The following is a 19604-nucleotide window of genomic DNA, read 5'->3' on the forward strand; positions in this document are numbered from 1 at the left end:
GTCCCCTTTTGGCCAATATCCGACTAGACGCTGCGGTGGCGCAGTGGTAGAGCTGCTGCCTCAGTGCCAGAGGCCTTGGTTCAATCCTGACTACGGGTGCTGTCCACACGGAGTTTATACATTCCACCTGCTTGGATTGTTTCCGGGTACTCCGGTTTCCACCCACACTCCAAAAACGTACAGGTGTGTACGATAGTGCTCATGTACGGGGATCACTGGTCGGTGCGGACTCGGTGGGCAAAGGGCCTGTTTCCATTTTGTGTCTCGACAGTCTAAGGTTTATCCATACACCTGTCCATAGAGGTGCCCAAGTTTGTCATTGAAAGCATGACCAAGAAATGAATGGGATTTAAATCCTTGTGTGTTTGTGAAGTTACAATAGTTTACGAAATGCACTTGGTTCAAAGTGGGAGCACGTGTACTGGCAATGCATTTAAAATGCCAGTGAGATCATGTTAAAATATAATTGTGGGATTTGTTGTCTTCAGCTAGTTTTTAGTTTTACCTTGCTGTACACTGTGTAATTATTAGAGGAGTAACTCAGACTTACTGTACTACATAATTATCTTGTACAGGCTGTTAAACCTAACAGAAAAAAAATCACCTTTGTGTCGATCTTGAGATAATAGTCGTAGGCCCCAGAATCTCAGCAGCGGTGAACTGCTTCTTTAATTAATCTACTAACTGTTGCAGTAAAATGAGGATGCAGGTCCCACCTGCGGTGTTCACCTGCGGTGTTCACCTGCGGTGCTCACCTGCGGTGCTCACCTGCTGTGCTCACCTGCTGTGTTCGGACAGTGCATTCACGGGAGCCATGGTAACATGCATGAATTGACGGACTCTGGGCAGCAGTTCCACGGACATTACTCGGGTTACAATAGACAATAGGTGCAGGAGTAGGCCATTCGGCCCTTCGAGCCAGCACCGCCATTCAATGTGATCATGGCTGGTTGCAGAATGAGCTTGGCATTGCTGACGTTCATACTCTGGAGGTCAAGGCCCTGATGCCTCCATGTCTAGGTTGTGGGTCAAAGCCTCGAATCCAAGAATAACGGATGTAAAGTCACCAATTTACCTTCAGAGGATTCCCCCAGGGAGAGGGATATTTATGAGTTGGGCTATTACTTGGAATAAAACTGTTTACAAACCTGGGCAGGTTCAACAATCAAATCTCTGGCAAATACATGGCTCAATTTGCCTCTAGTTGGCCAATCTTTAACTTTGGGCCTCTGACATTTGTGTAAAAGGAATGGAGAGAACATGATATTAATTTGACAAACTAATTAAATTAAATAGAAACACTCTCATATCGGTCAGCAGTTCACCCTTGTTGGTTATTTGATAACACAATTTCTTTTGGGAAGTTTTCTCAACAGAGGGATGACTTTCTCCATTTGCCAGATTTGAACTTCAAGTTGGACAGAAACTAAATGATTTTTTTAATTGAAAGATACAGCACGGAAACAGGCCCTTCGGCCCACTGAGTCCATGCTGACTATCAATCACACTAGTTCTATGTTATCCCACTTTCTCATCCACTCCCTACACACCAGGGGCAATTTACAGAGGGCCAATTAACCTACACACTCGTACATCTTTGGGATGTGGGAGGAAACTGGAGCACCCGGAGGAAACCCACACGGTCACAGGGAGAACTTGCAAACTCCACACAGGCAGGTCCCGAGGTCAGGATCAAACCCAGGTCTCTGGTGCAGTAAGGCAGCAGCTCTACCCGCTGCAGCACTGTGACACCAGATATTGTCGCTTGCCTCCACTGTAAATTAAATAATAGTTTTACCTTTTATTATTATTAAAATGTTCTATACACATTGATTATTGGAGATGAAGCCTGAACCAGATAATTGTTGGTGTGTGGCCTTGTGCAGTGATTTCAGTTTGATGAGTGGGTAGAATATCTAATGTCACGGTGAGGTGTGGGAGTTGTGTTCGTTTCCGATGCCAGTGATACTGTGCTGGGCCACAGGGCAAGGCAGAGATATCTGTCAGTCCCTCACAGTGATATTTTTAGTTTAGTTCAGGTCAGGTTTAGTTTATTGTCACGTGTACCGAGGTACTGTGAAAAGCTTTTGTTGCGTGCTAACCAGTCAGCAGAAAGACAATACATGATTATAATCAATCCATTTACAGTGATAAGGGAATAATGTTTAGTGCAAGGTAAAGCCAGTAAAGTCTGGTCAAGGATAGAGATGCAGCACGGAAACAGACCCTTCGGCCCATCGAGCTCGTGTCACCAGCCATCACCCCGTATTCAACATGTGAAAATGAGTAAATTCCATATTAAGAGGGAACACGAACATTAAATGCATCCCATAAATAGGACTATTGTAAACAATGCTTTGTAAGGACATGGTGTGATGGGACCTTTAAGCTTCTCAATTCCTCAACGTGTTAATTCTCGATCCTTTTTTTCAGACGGAACCAGGTTGTACTTGCTGAGGTCTTGAAATAATAATCCAACAAAACCTTGTTTACTTGAACAAGACGCGCTCCTTTGACACACAAGGGACTGCTGTAGCTGGTGGAACTCAGCAGGTCAAGCAGCATCTGGGGAAGGGAAGACCAGTCCCAGTGCAGGGTCAGAACTCAATGCCAACTTTCCTTCCACCTCCACAGATGCTGCTCGACCCGCCCGCTGAGTTCCTCCCGCAGTTTTCTCCCTGTTCATCTCTTTGACTGGCCTGGCTGGTTTCTGTGCAGTAAACACAATGTGAACATATTAGACATCAGCTGTGATTCCCTTTATTATTTAGGAGGCCACTGTTCCGGAGGAGGTGGACATGCTGGTGGACAGTTTGCTAAGCATGCTGCTGAGAACCATATTAGAAATCAGCACCAGACCACAGCCCTCTGGGCCCACGGTTCGCTTCCAGTTTCAGGATGTGACTGTAAGTATCACGACAAAAGCAGATGCTTCTGCAACAACACCTGGTTCGTTGCTTTTTATTCCACACATTACTCAGTCTGAACCTTTCATGAAAATAGCCTAATGGTACATTTGAACAAGTGACATTATTGTACATCTATCACAAAGGAAGTTTTGACAACTGCAACTTTGCTCTTGAAAAGTCTGTAAAGGTTCTAAACTTTTACAATGCGTGTTGTGTGTATTACCATAAAATATTTACTTTATGGTATTAATTTTTTTAACAAAAATACTTACAAAACTGCGTGTAATGAAATAATTTCTTATTTCAGATCCATGAAGTTTTTATTTTCAAATCTTTCTCCCATACAGAGGTTTAAGGGAAAAGCTGGCTGTGAAATCCTCTTTACTCTCTCTGTGTCTGTCAGTCTGTCAGTCTGCACTCCTCCCATATCCTCTCTATTCTTTCTGTGTCTGTCAGTCTGCACTCCTCCCATATCCTCTCTACTTTCTCTGTGTTTGTCTGTCTGCACTCCTCCCATATTCTCTACTCACTCCGTGTCTGTCTGTCTGCACTCCTCCCATATCCTCTCTACTCTCTCGGTGTTTGTCTGTCTACTCCTCCCATATCCTCTCTACTCTCTCTGTGTTTGTCTGTCTGCACTCCTCCCATATCCTCTACTCACTCCGTGTTTGTCTGTGTGCACTCCTCCCATATCCTCTACTCACTCCGTGTCTGTCTGTCTGCACTCCTCCCATATCCTCTCTACTCTCTCGGTGTTTGTCTGTCTACTCCTCCCATATCCTCTCTACTCTCTCTGTGTTTGTCTGTCTGCACTCCTCCCATATCCTCTACTCACTCCGTGTTTGTCTGTGTGCACTCCTCCCATATCCTCTACTCACTCCGTGTCTGTCTGTCTGCACTCCTCCCATATCCTCTCTACTCTCTCGGTGTTTGTCTGTCTACTCCTCCCATATCCTCTCTACTCTCTCTGTGTTTGTCTGTCTGCACTCCTCCCATATCCTCTACTCACTCCGTGTTTGTCTGTGTGCACTCCTCCCATATCCTCTCTACTCTCTCCGTGTTTGTCTGTCTGCACTCCTCCCATATCCTCTCTACTCTCTCTGTGTTTGTCTGTCTGCACTCCTCCCATTTCTCTTCCTTCTGTGGTATCCCGCCTGTTTTTCCTGCTCCTTTTCCTCCACTCCCCAGCTAGGATCACATCAATTAGTTTAGTTTAGAGATACAGCGCAGAAACAGGCCCTTCGGCCCACGAGTCCATACCGACCAGTGATCCCCACACACTAACACTATCCTACACACACTAGGGACAATTTACAATTTTTACCGAAGCCAAATAACCTACAAACCTGCATATCTTTGGGCTGTGGGAGGAAACCGGAGCACCCGGAGAAATCCACGCAGGTCACGGGGAGAACGTACAAACTCCGTAAGGACAGCACCCGTAGTCGGGATTGAACCCGGGTCTCTGGCGCCATGAGGCAGCAACTCTGCCACTGGGCCACTGTGCCACCCTACCACCACAGCTGGCAACAGTGATGAGTGTCTGGCAGTGCAAGGAATCTCTGAGACCTCAGCAGCGATCAGCCTGTGAAGTGGCTTCCCTTTAGATGGCCTGGGAATACATGAACTAGAATGGGTTTAAACCAGCATCTGCAGTTCCTTCCCACACAACTAGAATGGGGCACTCAGTTGCTCAAGCTTATAGATTATAGCAGTCATATTGTGTAGGAAAAAAACTGCAGATGCTAGTTAAAATCGAAGGTAGACACAAAAAGCTGGAGTAACTTAGCAGGTCAGGCAGCATCTTGGCAGAGAAGGAATGGGTGACGTTTTGGGTCGAGACCCTTCTTCAGAATACAACACTAGAATTTTCCTGATAGCCTTTGATTTACTTGTTCAACAAACGTCCATTAAACTCAGTCCAGATCCAGCAGCCATAGATTTTGAGAGGAGGATGTTCAGGACAGACACAAAATGCTGAAGTAACTCAGCAGGTCAGGCAGCATCTCTGAAGAGAAGGAATGGGTGACGTTTCGGGTCGAGACCCTTCTTCAGACTGAGAGACAGGGGAGAGGGAGGCACAGAGATATGGAAGTGTAAGGTGTGAAAACGAGACATCAAAGGGGACGTAGATCAAGGAAAAAGATCATTGATAGCTGGGGGAAGGTGACAACAAAGAATACCAAGACACTATTTAAACAGGAGGGCAGTCAGGCTGGTTGGAGACGTATGATGGGGGAGAGATGGATTGGGAGGGAAATCTCTTCAGCCTTGAAACGTTGCTTGCTGTTTTAACGTGAATCTCTGCTGGCCTGGGTTTACTCTTGGGTTTTCTGTGCCTCTGCACCAGAACAAATGTCACGCAGTCACCAGTGAAAATATTTCACATCCCTTAATTATCTAATTAAGCAAAAGGTGACACAATCATTATCTATAAAACATCAATACTGAATGGAAACCTACATAAAAATGAACATTACAGATATCGCAGCACTGATGGGAATTAATGGCAATTAGGTTACATCAGAAAAATAGTTATCACCTGAAACACAATCTCACAAACCAACATGAGCTGAACTGCCTGGGAATTTCCTGCATTTTTAAAAATTATATTCTGTGTTAAGAAATGTTGTAGTTAATTGTGGAACTTAGAAAGAGTCATGATATTTCCAATTAAAGTTCACCACATCAGACAATAAGTTTGCCTGCTAACTATAGATTATTAATCACGGGTAGTTCAAACAACTTGGAGATTCACCATATAGTTCAAGCAATTATTTTGTTAGTTTTGTTTTTTTTGTTTAGAGACACAGTATGGAAATAGGCCCTTCGGCCCACCGGGTCCGCAGTGATCACCGATCATCCACACACTAGTTCCATTCCTTCTCTCCCGAGATGCTGCCTGACCTGCTGAGTTACTCCAGCATTTTGTGAATAAATCAACTAGTTCTATCCAACACACTAGGGACAATTTTCAATTTACAGAGGCCAATTAATCTACAACCTACACTTAAAAAAAAAAAAGTGGGAGGAAATGGAGAAAACCCACGTGGTCACAGGGAGAAGGTACAAACTGGGTACAGACAGCACCCGTAGTCAGGATGGAACCCAGGACTCTGGCGCGGTAAGGCAGCAACTCTACCGCTGCGCCACCGTGCCGTCATATTTTTCCCTAGTTTCCTATTTTGTGGGGGCCGGAATAACCTGTATGTAGATACGTCTCCCATGTGCTAAATTACACCTTGACATTTCCATTTCAGACTTAAACGCTGGAAACATGGGGTTTTTATTTATCATCTGAGAAATTGACTTAAATTTCTGCATTATTGAGGAAACACTTAGTAATTCTCTTGTGTATCATTAATGATTGGCTGTCATTGACGGAAAAGTAAATAAGAGCCATGAAGTGCTGGAAATGTTCAGCGGTTCAGGCGTTATCTGCAGCAAGAAATGCCATTGAAAGGGTCGGGTTAATGACCTTTAATCCGAGCTGAACCAGTGACCTGGCTGCAAGGTGAGAAATCAAAGACATTTCTGCTGATGCTAAAGTGTGGCATTCAAAGAGTTAAACCATTGTTCAAATGACAACCAAGCTAACTACAAATGTGAGAACCAGGCACTTTGTTCTGTGAATCAAAATTGACAAGCAATTAAATACAAATTTGGAATTCATGTTTTTCCAATTAAACTGTCTACTGATCTGGGCAACATTTACATAACAACATGTGTTCCATTCTGCACCCTGGTTTTCCAGCAAGACCTGACGAGGTTGTTATGGTAATGTGAGATGGTCTCACTAACACTGCGGTTTGACATGCTGAAGGAGCTAAGGCTCATCCAAGCAGGGGATCAGCCAACAATGTGCCCTTTACACCAGTGCTGGGCGTTTTCATCACTAGTAACCCACAGACACGCCATATAAAGATTCACTGGCGATCTTGAGACCAGGCAAAGGCTTTGGAATGAGCAGGATCCATGTAAAACCAAACCTCTGCCCGGGGGGGACAAGTGTCTCACTATCCGTACCATTTATGCCTCTCGTGACACATCGCCCTCACCCACCCCCCCCCCCCCACCAACCCTAACCTCTCCCTCCCCAACCCCCCCCCTCCCTAAACCCTCACACCTTTCCCCAAACCCCCCCCCCCACCAACCCTAACCTCTCCCTCCCCAACCCCCCCCTCCCTAAACCCTCACACCTTTCCCCAAACCCTCACCCCTCCCTTCCCCTCCCCAAACCCCCCTCCCCAACCCAAACCCCCCCTTTCCCAACCCTAACCCCTTGCTCCCCAACCCTCACCCCTCCCTTCCCCAAACCCCTCCCTTCCCCAAACCCCTCCCTCTCCAACCCTCCTCCACTGTAAATAAACCTAACGCTGCCCCAGTCTGGTGTTGCAGGTGGATGTATTGAGCGGGTGCTGGGGATGCTGACTTGCCCTGGTCTGTTTCTGACAGGGGGAGTTTGTGGCGTGTCTGCTTGCTCTGCTCAGGCAAATGACAGACAAACATTATCAACAACTTCTGGAGCACTTCACCAGCAAAGATGATCTCAGGGTGAGTCAGACACATTTATCTGAACAAATGCATTGATCTGCCAATTAGCCAAGCAGAGAATACGTCCGCATTGCCCGGTTTTGTCTTGCTGGTCGACAAAGATTGTATGCAGAAGTTATTTCGAATCCAGACCATATTCTTCTTTATGACTCATAATTTAAGATAGTCTTCAAATAAACAAAGAATAAAATTACCAATCAAATATTGAACAACAACACAGTGTGATACGTCGAGCAAAGAAATATTGCATTGGTGTGGAAAGAGAGTGATATTGGCGAGAGGGGAGAGCAGAGAGACCCAAGGTGATGCTCAGAGGGTGAAGAGGTTCCACTGAGCACACCAAGTCTGTTCCTCACAGACGTCTGAAACATGCGCTAACACGCATACACGTGAACTAACCCAACATAGATCTGACGTACGGACCTCTCCGTCCATGACTGGCACTTGTGCAGTAGCAACAGTCCCACCAATGTTGGGCTCGAGGAATCTGGCATCCAGCTGCTCTATGTGTGGGTCAAATGTGGGCAAATAGGTCGAGCGGAGACGGGACATCTTGGCCGGCATGGAGGAGTCTGGCCGAAGGGCTTGTTTCTGGGCTGTATGACACAGAAACATAGAAAATAGGTGCAGGAGTAGGCCATTCGGCCCTTCGAGCCTGCACCGCCATTCAATATGATCATGGCTGATCATCCAACTCAGTATTCCGTACCTGCCTTCTCTCCATACCCCCGATCCCTTTAGCCACAAGGGCCACATCTAACTCCCTCTTAAATATAGCCAATGAACTGGCCTCAACTACCTTCTGTGTTAGAGAATTCCAATTTGAAAATGACATTGTGGCTAAGGACTTGCTTCTCTGCTCTATGACATTGTGGCTTTGATTTCTGACAAAAATTGAGAGCAATTAGTGGTATATAATGCTTTGAAAATAACATGCATTTCTCTTTTTAGGATTTTCTGCTGCAGATTTTTACAGTGTTTAAAATTCTTATAAGGCCAGAGATGTTTCCAAAAGACTGGACAATAATGCGGTTGGTAACCAACAAGTAAGATCTTCACTTTGTACATCTCACTGGCAGGTTCTCTATGACTGAAGGATGTCAACTCTAGACCACTGATTACCGTTAGGTGAAAGAAAGCAACCTTGAACTATTCAAAATATTTATTAAAGGTTGTGGGGTAATTGACCACGGGTGCTGTCTTTGTGGTGTTTGCACGTTCTCCATGTGACCACATGTGGTGCTCCAGTGTCTGCCCAGTTTGTAAGTTAATTAGCCCTCTCTAAACTGTCCCTAGTGTGTCGGGAATGGATGCAAGGCTGGGATAACACAGAACCAGTGTGAATGGGTGATGGATGGATGGATCATCCATAATGGATGAATGGATGCAAGGCTGGGATAACACAGAACCAGTGTGAATGGGTGATGGATGGTTGGCGTGGACTCGGTGCCCTGAAGGGCCTGTTTCCATGCTGTATCTCTAAACTAAACTCTGGAATTGTTCAGCAGGTCGAGCAGTATCCGTGTAGGGAGAGAGGGAGTTAATCCTTCAGTTCAATAATCTTTCATCAGAGCAGTTCTCTGCACAGACACTACCAGACCGGGCGAGCATTTCCGTTATTCCCTCTGGTTATTCCTGCTTAATCCATCCTTGGAGCAGGAGTGTGGACAATGCAGTTGGAGTCTTGGTTTTGACTCATTGAAGAAGGTGGTGGGGCCTCAGAGTTGGACGTGGAGAGAACCTGTTGTTTGGATAGCTCGCAACCAAGGCTTTCCACTGTATGTCACGACACGTGAGGGTTTGAGGCCCTCTGAGGGGGTGCTGTAAACTGTTTATGTCTGTGCTGTTATGTTTGTGTGCCATTGTATGTCCTTTTTTAGTACCTGCACTGATGTACAGCACTTTGGTCAATGTGGGTTGTTTTAAAATGTGCTATACAAATAAAATTGACTTGACTTGACTTGACAATAAACTCAACTCAACTCATGGTTCAGGCTGGTGCTAAAAGATGCCCCAACAACTCTGAGAAGTCGAGGAGTTACCTGCCAACCGGCCCTTCTTCAGCAACGTCATTACTTGTGTAGATTGTTTAATGAGGGACCGTTCTGCTCCACAGTCCACAATATATAATGCAGGGCAAAACCGTTGTTGGTGAATGATGAACACACCTAACTGTTTGAACAGGTTACTGTGTGAGCCACGATGTAGCTGAACTCAATGCAGTGTGTTTATGTATAGATTACTGATTCCTGTTTTTCCATCTTTCAGTGTGATCATCACTACCATCCTATACCTATCTGACGCGCTGAGGAAGAACTTTCTGAACGAGAGCTTTGACTTCAAGGTAAGGTGATGGTGACTGGATCGTGCTGTCTTGATGCATTTTGGGTGATGTGCATTTTGACATTGTTGACCTAATTTTGGTTCCTGTTCCAGTCAGTCTGACTCATTTAACCACAGTGCAGGTGCGGAATTAAATGACTATTGTTTAGGGACGATCGTCTCATTGACATCGGTCCTGTCATGAAACCTTTCTAGGGGATGACATTAAATCTACTGGGAGTAATAGTGCCAGACCTACCAGAGGGTCTTGGTTCTTTTCCAACAATACTTTTATCTCCCTTGGTAGTGGTGCGATGCTGATGGAGGAGGCTGGTGCAAGTGGATAATCAAAGGTTCCATGTAAACACCCTCACTTTCATTTAATTGGAGTAAGTTTGGAGTTGGAGAAGTCATTTGCCCAGGTCGGGCGGGTATTTAGTGATATGTTGATGGTTAAGGAGTGACTCAGCGGGACAGGCAGCATCCGTGGAGAGAAGGAATGGGTGACGTTTCGGGTGGAGATCCTCCTTCAGACTGGGTCTTTGGTCTCTTGTGTTGAGAAGAATAAGAGACAATCGACTGAAACGCGCACAATTCCCACAGGGCGTGACGGGGCCGATGTAGGGACGATGTTTCCCTTTAGGCACAAGGCACTGCAGATGCTGGGATCGTGCGTGGAACACAAAGTGCTGGAGGAACATGTTTCCCTTGTCTGGGATGTCCAGAAGCAGGGGAAGACCTCTGGTTCAGTGGTCACTCATTTGGGGCAGATCTCGGTACTATCTGACCCCTGCAGACTTCTGCCCATTCAACGTGAACATGGACTACGTGCCCTGGCTGTGACTCCTTATTTGTGCCAGTCCCACAGACCCCTCCCGTCCCACGGACCCCTCCGTCCCCCACCCCCTCAGTCCCCCACTCCCTCCGTCCCCCACTCCGTCCGTCCCCCACTCCCTCCGTCCCCCACTCCCTCCGTCCCCCACTCCCTCCGTCCCACAGACCCCCCGTCCCACAGACCCCCCCGTCCCACAGACCCCCCCGTCCCCCAGAGCCCCCCCCGTCCCCCACCCCCCCCGTCCCCCACCCCCTCCGTCCCCCACCCCCTCCGTCCCCCACCGCCCTCTGGTCCCCAGAGCCCCCTCCGTCCCCCATCTTTCCAAGTTGTATGTGCCTCCAATGAACCAGGGATTGCAGCCTCACAGGGGCAGTGAATTCAGAGATTCAGTAGCATTGAGGGGTTGTCCCTCCAGTGGGAAGTGAATGATTGAGGTTCTCGATCCATTGGGGCTCTGCAGCCTCAGGTCCAGGTACATTCAATGTGGCGATATGTAGACTGTTTGAATGAGCATAGTGTGACAAGGTGTGTCAGTGATTACTGAGGGGCAGGGTAGGAGTGCAGAGCAGTGACTACCCAACACTGCAGGTCATCGGGACCATTGCCCATGTGCCCAGGCTAGTTGCCAGGTTACAGGTCTGGCCCCTCCACAGGGACATGGATAGGAAGGTTTGGAGGGATACGGGCCAAACGCAAGCAAGTGGGACATCTTGGTTGGCATTGATGAGTTGGGCCGAAGGGCCTGTTTCTGTGCTGTGCGCCTCTACGACTCTACTACCTTCTAGCCTGGCCTTCCTTGTCCCTCAGATATCTGGACCAAAGCTTAACAACGGAGGGAATTCATGATTATCAACTCGTTGGTGCCAGATTGAAGTGATTGTATGGAGATGAGGAACAAACTTCTTATTTTGCCACTGAATTCCTGAAATATGCAAACCTTAATGGTCTTGGTGTTTCCTGAATTGACAATGTGGCAGGTTTTATTATACATCAGAAAACTGTGGGAAATATGGTGAAAACAGAGAGTGTTGGACATAACCAGCAGGGCAGGCTGCTTCAGTAGGGAGGTAGAGGCAACGTTTCATGTTGAGTAGCCTTCCCATGGTCAATGATTAAATATGTTGTGGAAGGACGTCACACTGCAGAGAAGTTGCCAATGCTGGAGTAACTCAGCGGGGCAGGCAGCATCTCTGGAGAGAAGGAATGGGTGACGTTTTGGGTCGAGACCCTTCTTCGTGCCTTTTAGGTAGTTGGCGTGGAGTGTTAATAGTTGAGCATGAGAGAGGATGTGTAGAGGATGTTTCCACTAGTGGGAGAGTCTAGGACCAGAGGGCACAGCCTCGGAATTAAAGGATGTTCCTTTAGGAAGGAGATGAGGAGAAGATCAGGAATACTGATTGAGAATGATCAGCCTTGATCATATTGAATGGCGGTGCTGGCTCGAAGGGCCGAATGGCCTCCTCCTGCACCTATTGTAAAAAAAAAAATTTTTTTAAAAAATATATATCTTTAGCCAGAGGGTGGTGAATCTGTGGAATTCTCTGCCACAGAAGGCTGTGGAGGCCAAGTCAGTGGATATATTTAAGGCAGAGATGGATAGATTCTTGATTAGTACGGGTGTCAGAGGTTATGGGGGGAAGGCAGGAGAATGGGGTTAGGAGGGAGAGATGGATCAGCCACGATTGAATGGCGGAGTAGACTTGATGGGCCAAATGGCCTAATTCTGCTCCTATCCCGTATGATCTTATGAAGACCGAGTCCAGGTTTGGGTGTTCCACGTCCCTGGTTCTCACTGCCCTGCCACACCTGGCACAGCAAGCTTCTTCAGACTGCAGGTTGTGTACCAGGGATTTGGTTGCATGTAGGGATGTGGACGGGTGGGATGAATCGGACAAGTGCCGACATTTTGGCAACGGCTGTATGGGTTCACCGAGTACTTTGTTAGCACTGTGAAGATATTCTAACAAATGTGGTTGTTGAAGACTGGAGGCCAGGCAGCTGGAGTAGTGTTTGAAATTGGCACTGGCTGTGGACTCAGCTTATGTAACCTGCCTTTGCTCTGCTTCATCATGTGTATTCTTTCCTGGAATGAAATGCTGGCGCCCGCATTTAACTGAGAACAATCGAGCTTCACTCCTGCAGTGAATCACCCCCTCACCCGAAGTGGAATTAATCGAACCGCAGCATAATTCAGGTGGTGCCTCTCCAGTGTGTATGAATCCACACAGATCAAAGGATCATTTAAGCCTTTCCATGCAATGGGAATTCAAATTCTTGATCCTCGGATGGAATCGTCACCATTCCAGGTTTCCCCCGACTAATTGCAAGTCCAGCCCTCCCCAAATATCCCACTGAACCCTCGGCATCACTAGACCGGGAGCGTAGCTGCATTCCCATCCAGATTGTTGTGCTGAAATGAGTGCACATTTAATGTGAGAATGTCGCAATAACCTCTTCATTAAGTACTTGATGATTTGTGAGAATTTGAAAATAAATTCGGCTTGGCACGGTGGCATTGCTGCTTCAGTGGAGGGAGAGGGAGAGGGAGGGGGAAGGGGAGGGAGGGGGGGGAGAGGGTGGGGAGAGGGGAGGGGGGGAGGGGGAAGGGGAGGGAGGAGGGAGGGAGGAAGAGGAGGGAGGGGGAGGGGGGGAGAGAGGGAGGGGGAGAGAGGAGGGGGAGGGGGAAGGGGAGAGAGGGGGGAAGGGGGAGGGAGGGGAGAGGGTGGGGAGAGAGGAGGGGGGAGGGAGAGAGGGAAGGGGAGAGAGAAGGGAGGGGGAGAGAGAGAGGGTGGAGAGGGAGAAGGGGGGAGAGGGGGAGGAGGGAGAGGGAGGGAGAGAGAGGGAGAGAGGGGAACAGAGAGAGGGGGGAGAGGGAGGGAGAGGGGGAAGAGAGGGAGGAGGGGAGAGGAGGAAGAGAGATAGAGAGAGAGATCCAAAATCTGCTGCTGATCCCAACTGTGTGATTACATGAGTCATCTCCCCACAGGTAGTGATTGGAGATGATTCACTGCAGCCTGTTCTTGCATCCTCCCTGTCACGTGGTGCAGGCCTGAAACATGCCTGGCAAAGCCGCTGCAGACAGGAGCGATGCATACTGCAGACAGCGATGCATGGTGCAGGCAGGAGCAATGCATGCTGCAGGCAGGAGTGATGCATGCTGCAGACCGGAGCGATGCATGGTGCAGACGGGAGTGATGCATGCTGCAGACTGATGATGCATGGTGCAGACAGGAGCGATGCATGCTGCAGACTGATGATGCATGGTGCAGGCAGGAGTGATGCATGAGTCTGATTTAGGCGACGGTGGAGTTGGTGGAATGATCAGTGCAGGATGGGATTTGAAACTTAAATGAAGACACAAGGAACTGCAGATGCTGGAAACTTTAGCAAAGGGCAAAGTGCTGGAGGATCTCCACAGGGTGGTGTGTGGATGGAACCAGGGATGGTAGTGGAGCAGATACAGCCTTTCGATAAGCACATGGATATGCAGGGAATGGAGGGATATGGGTTATATGCAGGTCGATAAGTTATGGTTTTGGCATCATGTTCGGTACAGACATTATAGGCTGAAGTGTCTGTTCATGTGCTGTACTGTTCTATGTTCTACGAACTCAGCAGGTCAGGCAGCATCTGTGGAGAGAAAGGACAGGCAACGTTTTGGGTCGGGACCCTTCTTCAGACCATTTCAAGTGGAAAGAGAGACAGTTCCCTGAAGTTTGACAGCTCTATTGAGTCTGATCGGGTCTAACGTGGGAATGTGGAGGATGAGTTCAGCCTAACTCTGGGCCTCATTATTACAGCGCCAGACACGTGGGTCAGAGAGGGGGCGGGACAGAGAGTTACAGAGGCCGGCAACTCAAAGCTCAGTCGCTCTTGTGGACTGAGCAAGCTCCATAAAACAGTCAGCCATTCTGTGTGTAGATGGCCCTCACACATTGGGAACAAGTGCAAATATTACTGGAAACAACAGACAAAATAACTATTTACAAAAATCAAAACTAAATTATTATTATTACCTTAAAGTTACTAGACTAACATGTACATAAACACTTAGAAACATCAAATGAAGCATTCTCCCGACCTGAAACGTCACCTATCCATGTTCTCCACAGATGCTGCCTGACCCGCTGAGTTACTCCAGCACTCTGTGAAACGTCACCTATCCATGTTCTCCACAGATGCTGCCTGACCCACTGAGTTACTCCAGCACTCTGTGAAACGTCACCTATCCATGTTCTCCACAGATGCTACCTGACCCGCTGAGTTACTCCATATTTTATTCAATCAGTCAATTAAATCAATTCTGTTTCTGCTCTTATTTTTTTGGAAACGTGGAACTTCTTTGTTCATTTCATTCGTTCATCTGTGTTGTAAAAATTTCCAGGTGAATTTTTACAAATTATCTGGATGTTTTTTGTCAATGAGACGTGTGAAATTGCAATAAAACTGCGCTGTAGTTCCGACTTTGTAATGATTTAACTCTGGGTCTCATGAACGCATTTATTTTGCTCAGGTGTGGGATTCGTATTTCTATTTGGCTGTGATATTCATCAATCAGCCTTGCCTTCAGCTGGAGCTGTTTTCACCATCGAAAAGGAAGAAGGTTCTGGAGAAGTAAGTTCATAAGTGATAGGAGTAGAATTAGGCCATTCGGCCCATCAAGTCATCTCTGCCATTCAATCATGACTGATCTATCTCTCCCACCTAACCCCATTCTCCTGCCCTCTCCCCATAACCCCTGACACTTGCACTAATGCCATAAATATATCCACTGAAGTTGCAGTGTTGTGTTATTATAGTTGCATGTTGGTCATTTATGGACGTGCTTTAAAAGATCATAATTATTTTAGCGGTGGTGGTAAATATTTCTGCGGTTGTTTTCTGTGCCGTGTCACTGACTCTGAGCTTTAATTACAGGTACGGAGACATGCGGGTAATGATGGGATGTGAAATCTTCAGCATGTGGCAAAACCTTGGTACGGGACACCAGTCTGTTGTGTTTTATAAATTCACATCATTGCTTCGCGTTGTGCCAGCCGTCCACAGATATTAAAGGCTGTGTGATTACATTGTAGGGGAGCACAAGCTGCACTTCATTCCTGGGCTGATTGGGCCGTTCCTGGAGGTGACCCTTGTACCCCAGACTGACCTTCGGAATGTCATGATTCCCATTTTTCACGACATGATGGACTGGGAGCAGAGACGGACTGGAAATTTCAAACAGGTAATCGAATAACTAAAGGTGGAGGTGAAACCGGTTTTGGGTTCCGTCCTCGAGATTGAACCGAGTAGCTGTGGAACAGGCCCTTCGGCCCACAATTTCTGTGCTGAACATGACTCCAAGACCAACTCTTATCCACCGTGCATTAGGGTTAGGGTTAGGGTGATGCATATCCTTCCATTCCCTGCATATTTTTATCTGTTAAACATCACCATTGTAGCTGCTTCAACCACTAACAGCCGCAGTGCGTTCCAGTCACCCACCACCCTCTGTGTAACATAAAATCTTGCCCCTCACATCTCCTTTAAACTTTGCCCCTCTCACTGTAAAGCTGTGTCCTCTAGTCTTTGACATTTCCACCCTGGGGTGGACGGTCTACCTTATTGATGCCTCTCTTAATTTTATAAACTTCCATCAGATATAAACTTTTATAAAGTTAGATATGAGTTAGATATGAATGAACCCATGCAGGAGGTCAGAGAGGGAGAAGTTGGGGAGAGTGGGGCAGAGAATTGAACTGAAGGGCTGCTGTAAGTTCAGGGTTTGGTTGAGAATCTAAATGGGAGTCATTCTTCAATGCTGCCATTGGTTGCTCTACATAAAACAATGTTTATTTTATACAAGAGTGGCACGCCAGAGAGCTCGTGGAATTATATATTCTCTGCAGTATACATCCGTGCAGGTTCCAGGAGATGGTGTTATTTTAAATCTCAGTAATATAAACATCACTTAAATGTCCGTGAAACGTCATTTATATTCTTGTGTAAGTGATGTAATATTGATTTTAAAATCTCAGGCTGAAAAATTAACTGGGCTTCAAAGTTCAAATACCAAAATATTTGCAGTTATTGGTGAAGGTCTGAGCTGCAATTGATGGGAGCACTTTCTCTCTGCCACTGTGTGGGGGAGGAGATGGGGGAGGTGTTTGTTTCCTCTGGCATTCAGGCTGGCAGCTAGCTCCTGCTTCTGTATTTCACTTTGGAAACCTATTTATTTCAGTTCATTTATTAGATGTTCAAATTCATGCAAGGTGCATCTGCTTATTCCAGTAATCGTTCACTTAAACCTTACATCATGTTGGAAGCTGGTTATACAATCGCAGATATCTCAGGTATTTCTGTGACCAAAACGAGGCATTTTAATTTAATTGATAATAGACACAAAATGCTGGAGTAACTCAGCGGGTCAGTCAGCATCTCTGGAGAACATGGATAGGTGACGTTTCACAGAGTGCTGGAGTAACTCAGCGGGTCAGGCAGCATCTGTGGAGGAAAGGAATAGGTGACGTTTCGGGTCGAGCCTGAAGAAGGGCCTCGGCCCTGAAATATCACTTGCTCTTTTCCTGAATTACTCCAGCTTTTTGTGTGAATCGGTTTAAAACAGCATCTGCAGTTCCTTCCTACACATTTAGATGGAATATTTGTTTGTTATGGTGGTGTATCTTTCTCTCTTTCACCTTGGGTTTGGTTATTGTCATCACAGGCAATGACTCTCAGCAATGTGTTTTATGGGAACCGTGAGATTGTGACGAAGGTGTAGCAGGTATCTGGGCAAGCACGAGGGGAATGGACAGGGTGAACGCACACTTTACCCAGAGTTGGGGAATCAAGAACCAAAGGATGCAGGTTTAAGGTGAGAGCGGAAAGATTTGACAGGAACCTGAGGGGAACTTTTTCCACACAGAGGGTGGTGGGTGTATGGAACGAACTGCCGGAGGAGGTAGTTGAGGCAGGGACTATCACAGCATTTAAAAGACATTTGGACAGGTACTTGGATAGGAGCGGTTTAGAGGGATATGGGCCAATTGTGGGCAAATGGGACCAGTGTAGATGGGACATCTTGGTCGGCACGGACAAGTTGGGCCGAAGGGTCTGTTTCCGTGCTTTATCTCCAAACGTGAAATTGGCAGGTTATTTTGTTACTTCAAATGAATTGACTGGTTCAGCAGTCACAGATTAGACTGAGGCTGGACCTCTCACAGGTGGGCTTCTTCCATTTTGTTTATGTTGGGGTTGGTTATTGGGTTGTGGGTTGACCTCTGCTTTAGTTGGATCCAATCGTGACCTTGAAGACTTAACTACGTTTTTGCTCTTGCGTTGTCGGTTTGGACTGCCTTGTGTTTAACAGAGTGTGGGGTTAGGTTGTCAGTTGGTGGGATGTGTCCTCTCTACTCACTGCTGGAGCTCGGTCTCACTGGGTACTGTCGTGGCCACTGGTGGAGGCTGAGGCTGAGGCTGAGGCTGGGGGGGGGAGCAGGAACTGCTTAGGGGAGGGGAGAGGTGTGGGGAGAGTGGGGAGAGGTGGGGAGAGTGGGGAGAGGTGTGGGGAGGGGGAGATGTGGGGAGGGGGAGAGGTGTGGGGAGGGGGAGATGTGGGGTGGGGAGGGGAGGTGGAAGTGCTGAGGGGAAGGGAGGGGGAGAGAGGTGGGGGGGAGGTCGGTCGGGAGAGGGAGGAGAGCTGGGGTGGAGAGGGGAGCCATGTCTCCCACATGGTGTTGCAGGAGCTGTGGTCACAGAGCCACACAAAAAAGGCCCTTCGGCCCAACTTGCCCATGCCGACCAAGATGTCCCATCTACACTAGTCCCAACTGCCCGCGTTTGGCCCATTTCCCACCAAACCTGTCCTATCCATGTACCTGTCTAAATGTTTCTTAAACACTGCAATAAAAGTTGCCCCTCAGGTTCCTGTTAAATCTTTCCTCATCTTCCTACGCTCCAAGGAATAAAGTCCTAACCTGTTCAACATCTCCCTGCAGCTCAGTCTCCCGAGTCCTGGCAACATCCTTATAAACCCTCTCTGCAACCTTTCCATCTTGACAACATGTTTCCTATAACATGGTGTCCAAACAGAACACATTACTTTAAATTTGGCTTCACCAATGTCTTATACAACTGCAACATGACCTCCACACTTCCAAACTCAGGATAGACACAAAATGCTGGAGTAACACAGCGGGCAGGCAGCATTTGGTCGAGACCCTTCTTCAGACTGAGATCTCTGTACTTTATACTCAGGAGTTGTTTGTCTGTCACCTGCCTCGGCCACATCTGAGGTTTGAAGTGACGAGCTTCCAGCAATACCTGTCAAGGTCACATCCACGTAACTCTTGTCCCACTCCGGTGACTGACACAAGACGTCTCTCACTATTTATAGTCCCACCGCGCCTCTGAGATTAACAAGGCTACTGACATCCGGAAGAAATCCAATATCTGTTTCTTGTGGGCAGAGATACTCTGCTGCTTTCACCAACTGCATGTTTCCCTGATTGCCCTTACTTTAGTTATTGACTCTACCGTTAGCTGTCTCACCTCAATCCTCTCCTAAACCCCCAAATGGCAGTGTGGTCTCTCCTCTGCTCCCAGCCCCTTGCCTGGCCTCCCCTCCCCTCTTCTTTAATCATACCTTGTGTGGCCTGCCCTTTCATGTGGTGAAGCAGTGTTAAAGGAGTGTTGGTTCTTGAGAGGACCTGTGCAGCAGTCCCGACCTCCTGCTCTCTCTACAGTGCGTGCTGTCAAACCTTGTCCTGCCATCCTTCGGTAAAGTACCTTAAGATGTTCTGTTATTCTAAAGATGGCACGTAAGTACGGGATCCCACACTTATCACCAGCTTTGCACATGGCAAAATGGAAGATCCCATTGTCTTGTCTCCATGTTTGCAATCATGGGCTATGTGGCAAAGTCTAGACTTTTGTACAACTTTATCACGAAGGTTGTGTCAAACATCCAGGAGTGGGGTCAGCAACAACAGTGCGTCCAGGAGTGG

General features: G+C 47.3%; 1 protein-coding gene across 8 annotated transcripts in view; it reads left to right on the plus strand.

Moving 5' to 3' along the window:
* Positions 1-19604, plus strand: part of LOC144603471 (dedicator of cytokinesis protein 4-like) — a 294693-nt gene that overhangs the window by 165691 nt on the left and 109398 nt on the right. For all 8 annotated transcript variants that reach the window (XM_078416684.1, XM_078416687.1, XM_078416689.1 and 5 more), the window contains 7 exons: positions 2772-2906; positions 7365-7463; positions 8415-8509; positions 9732-9807; positions 15134-15234; positions 15538-15596; positions 15696-15844. In XM_078416684.1, the coding sequence (XP_078272810.1) occupies positions 2772-2906; positions 7365-7463; positions 8415-8509; positions 9732-9807; positions 15134-15234; positions 15538-15596; positions 15696-15844 (714 nt within the window). The remainder of the gene's footprint in view (positions 1-2771; positions 2907-7364; positions 7464-8414; positions 8510-9731; positions 9808-15133; positions 15235-15537; positions 15597-15695; positions 15845-19604) is intronic.

This window comes from Rhinoraja longicauda, chromosome 20 (assembly GCF_053455715.1).
Source record: "Rhinoraja longicauda isolate Sanriku21f chromosome 20, sRhiLon1.1, whole genome shotgun sequence".
Taxonomy (NCBI): domain Eukaryota; kingdom Metazoa; phylum Chordata; class Chondrichthyes; order Rajiformes; family Arhynchobatidae; genus Rhinoraja; species Rhinoraja longicauda.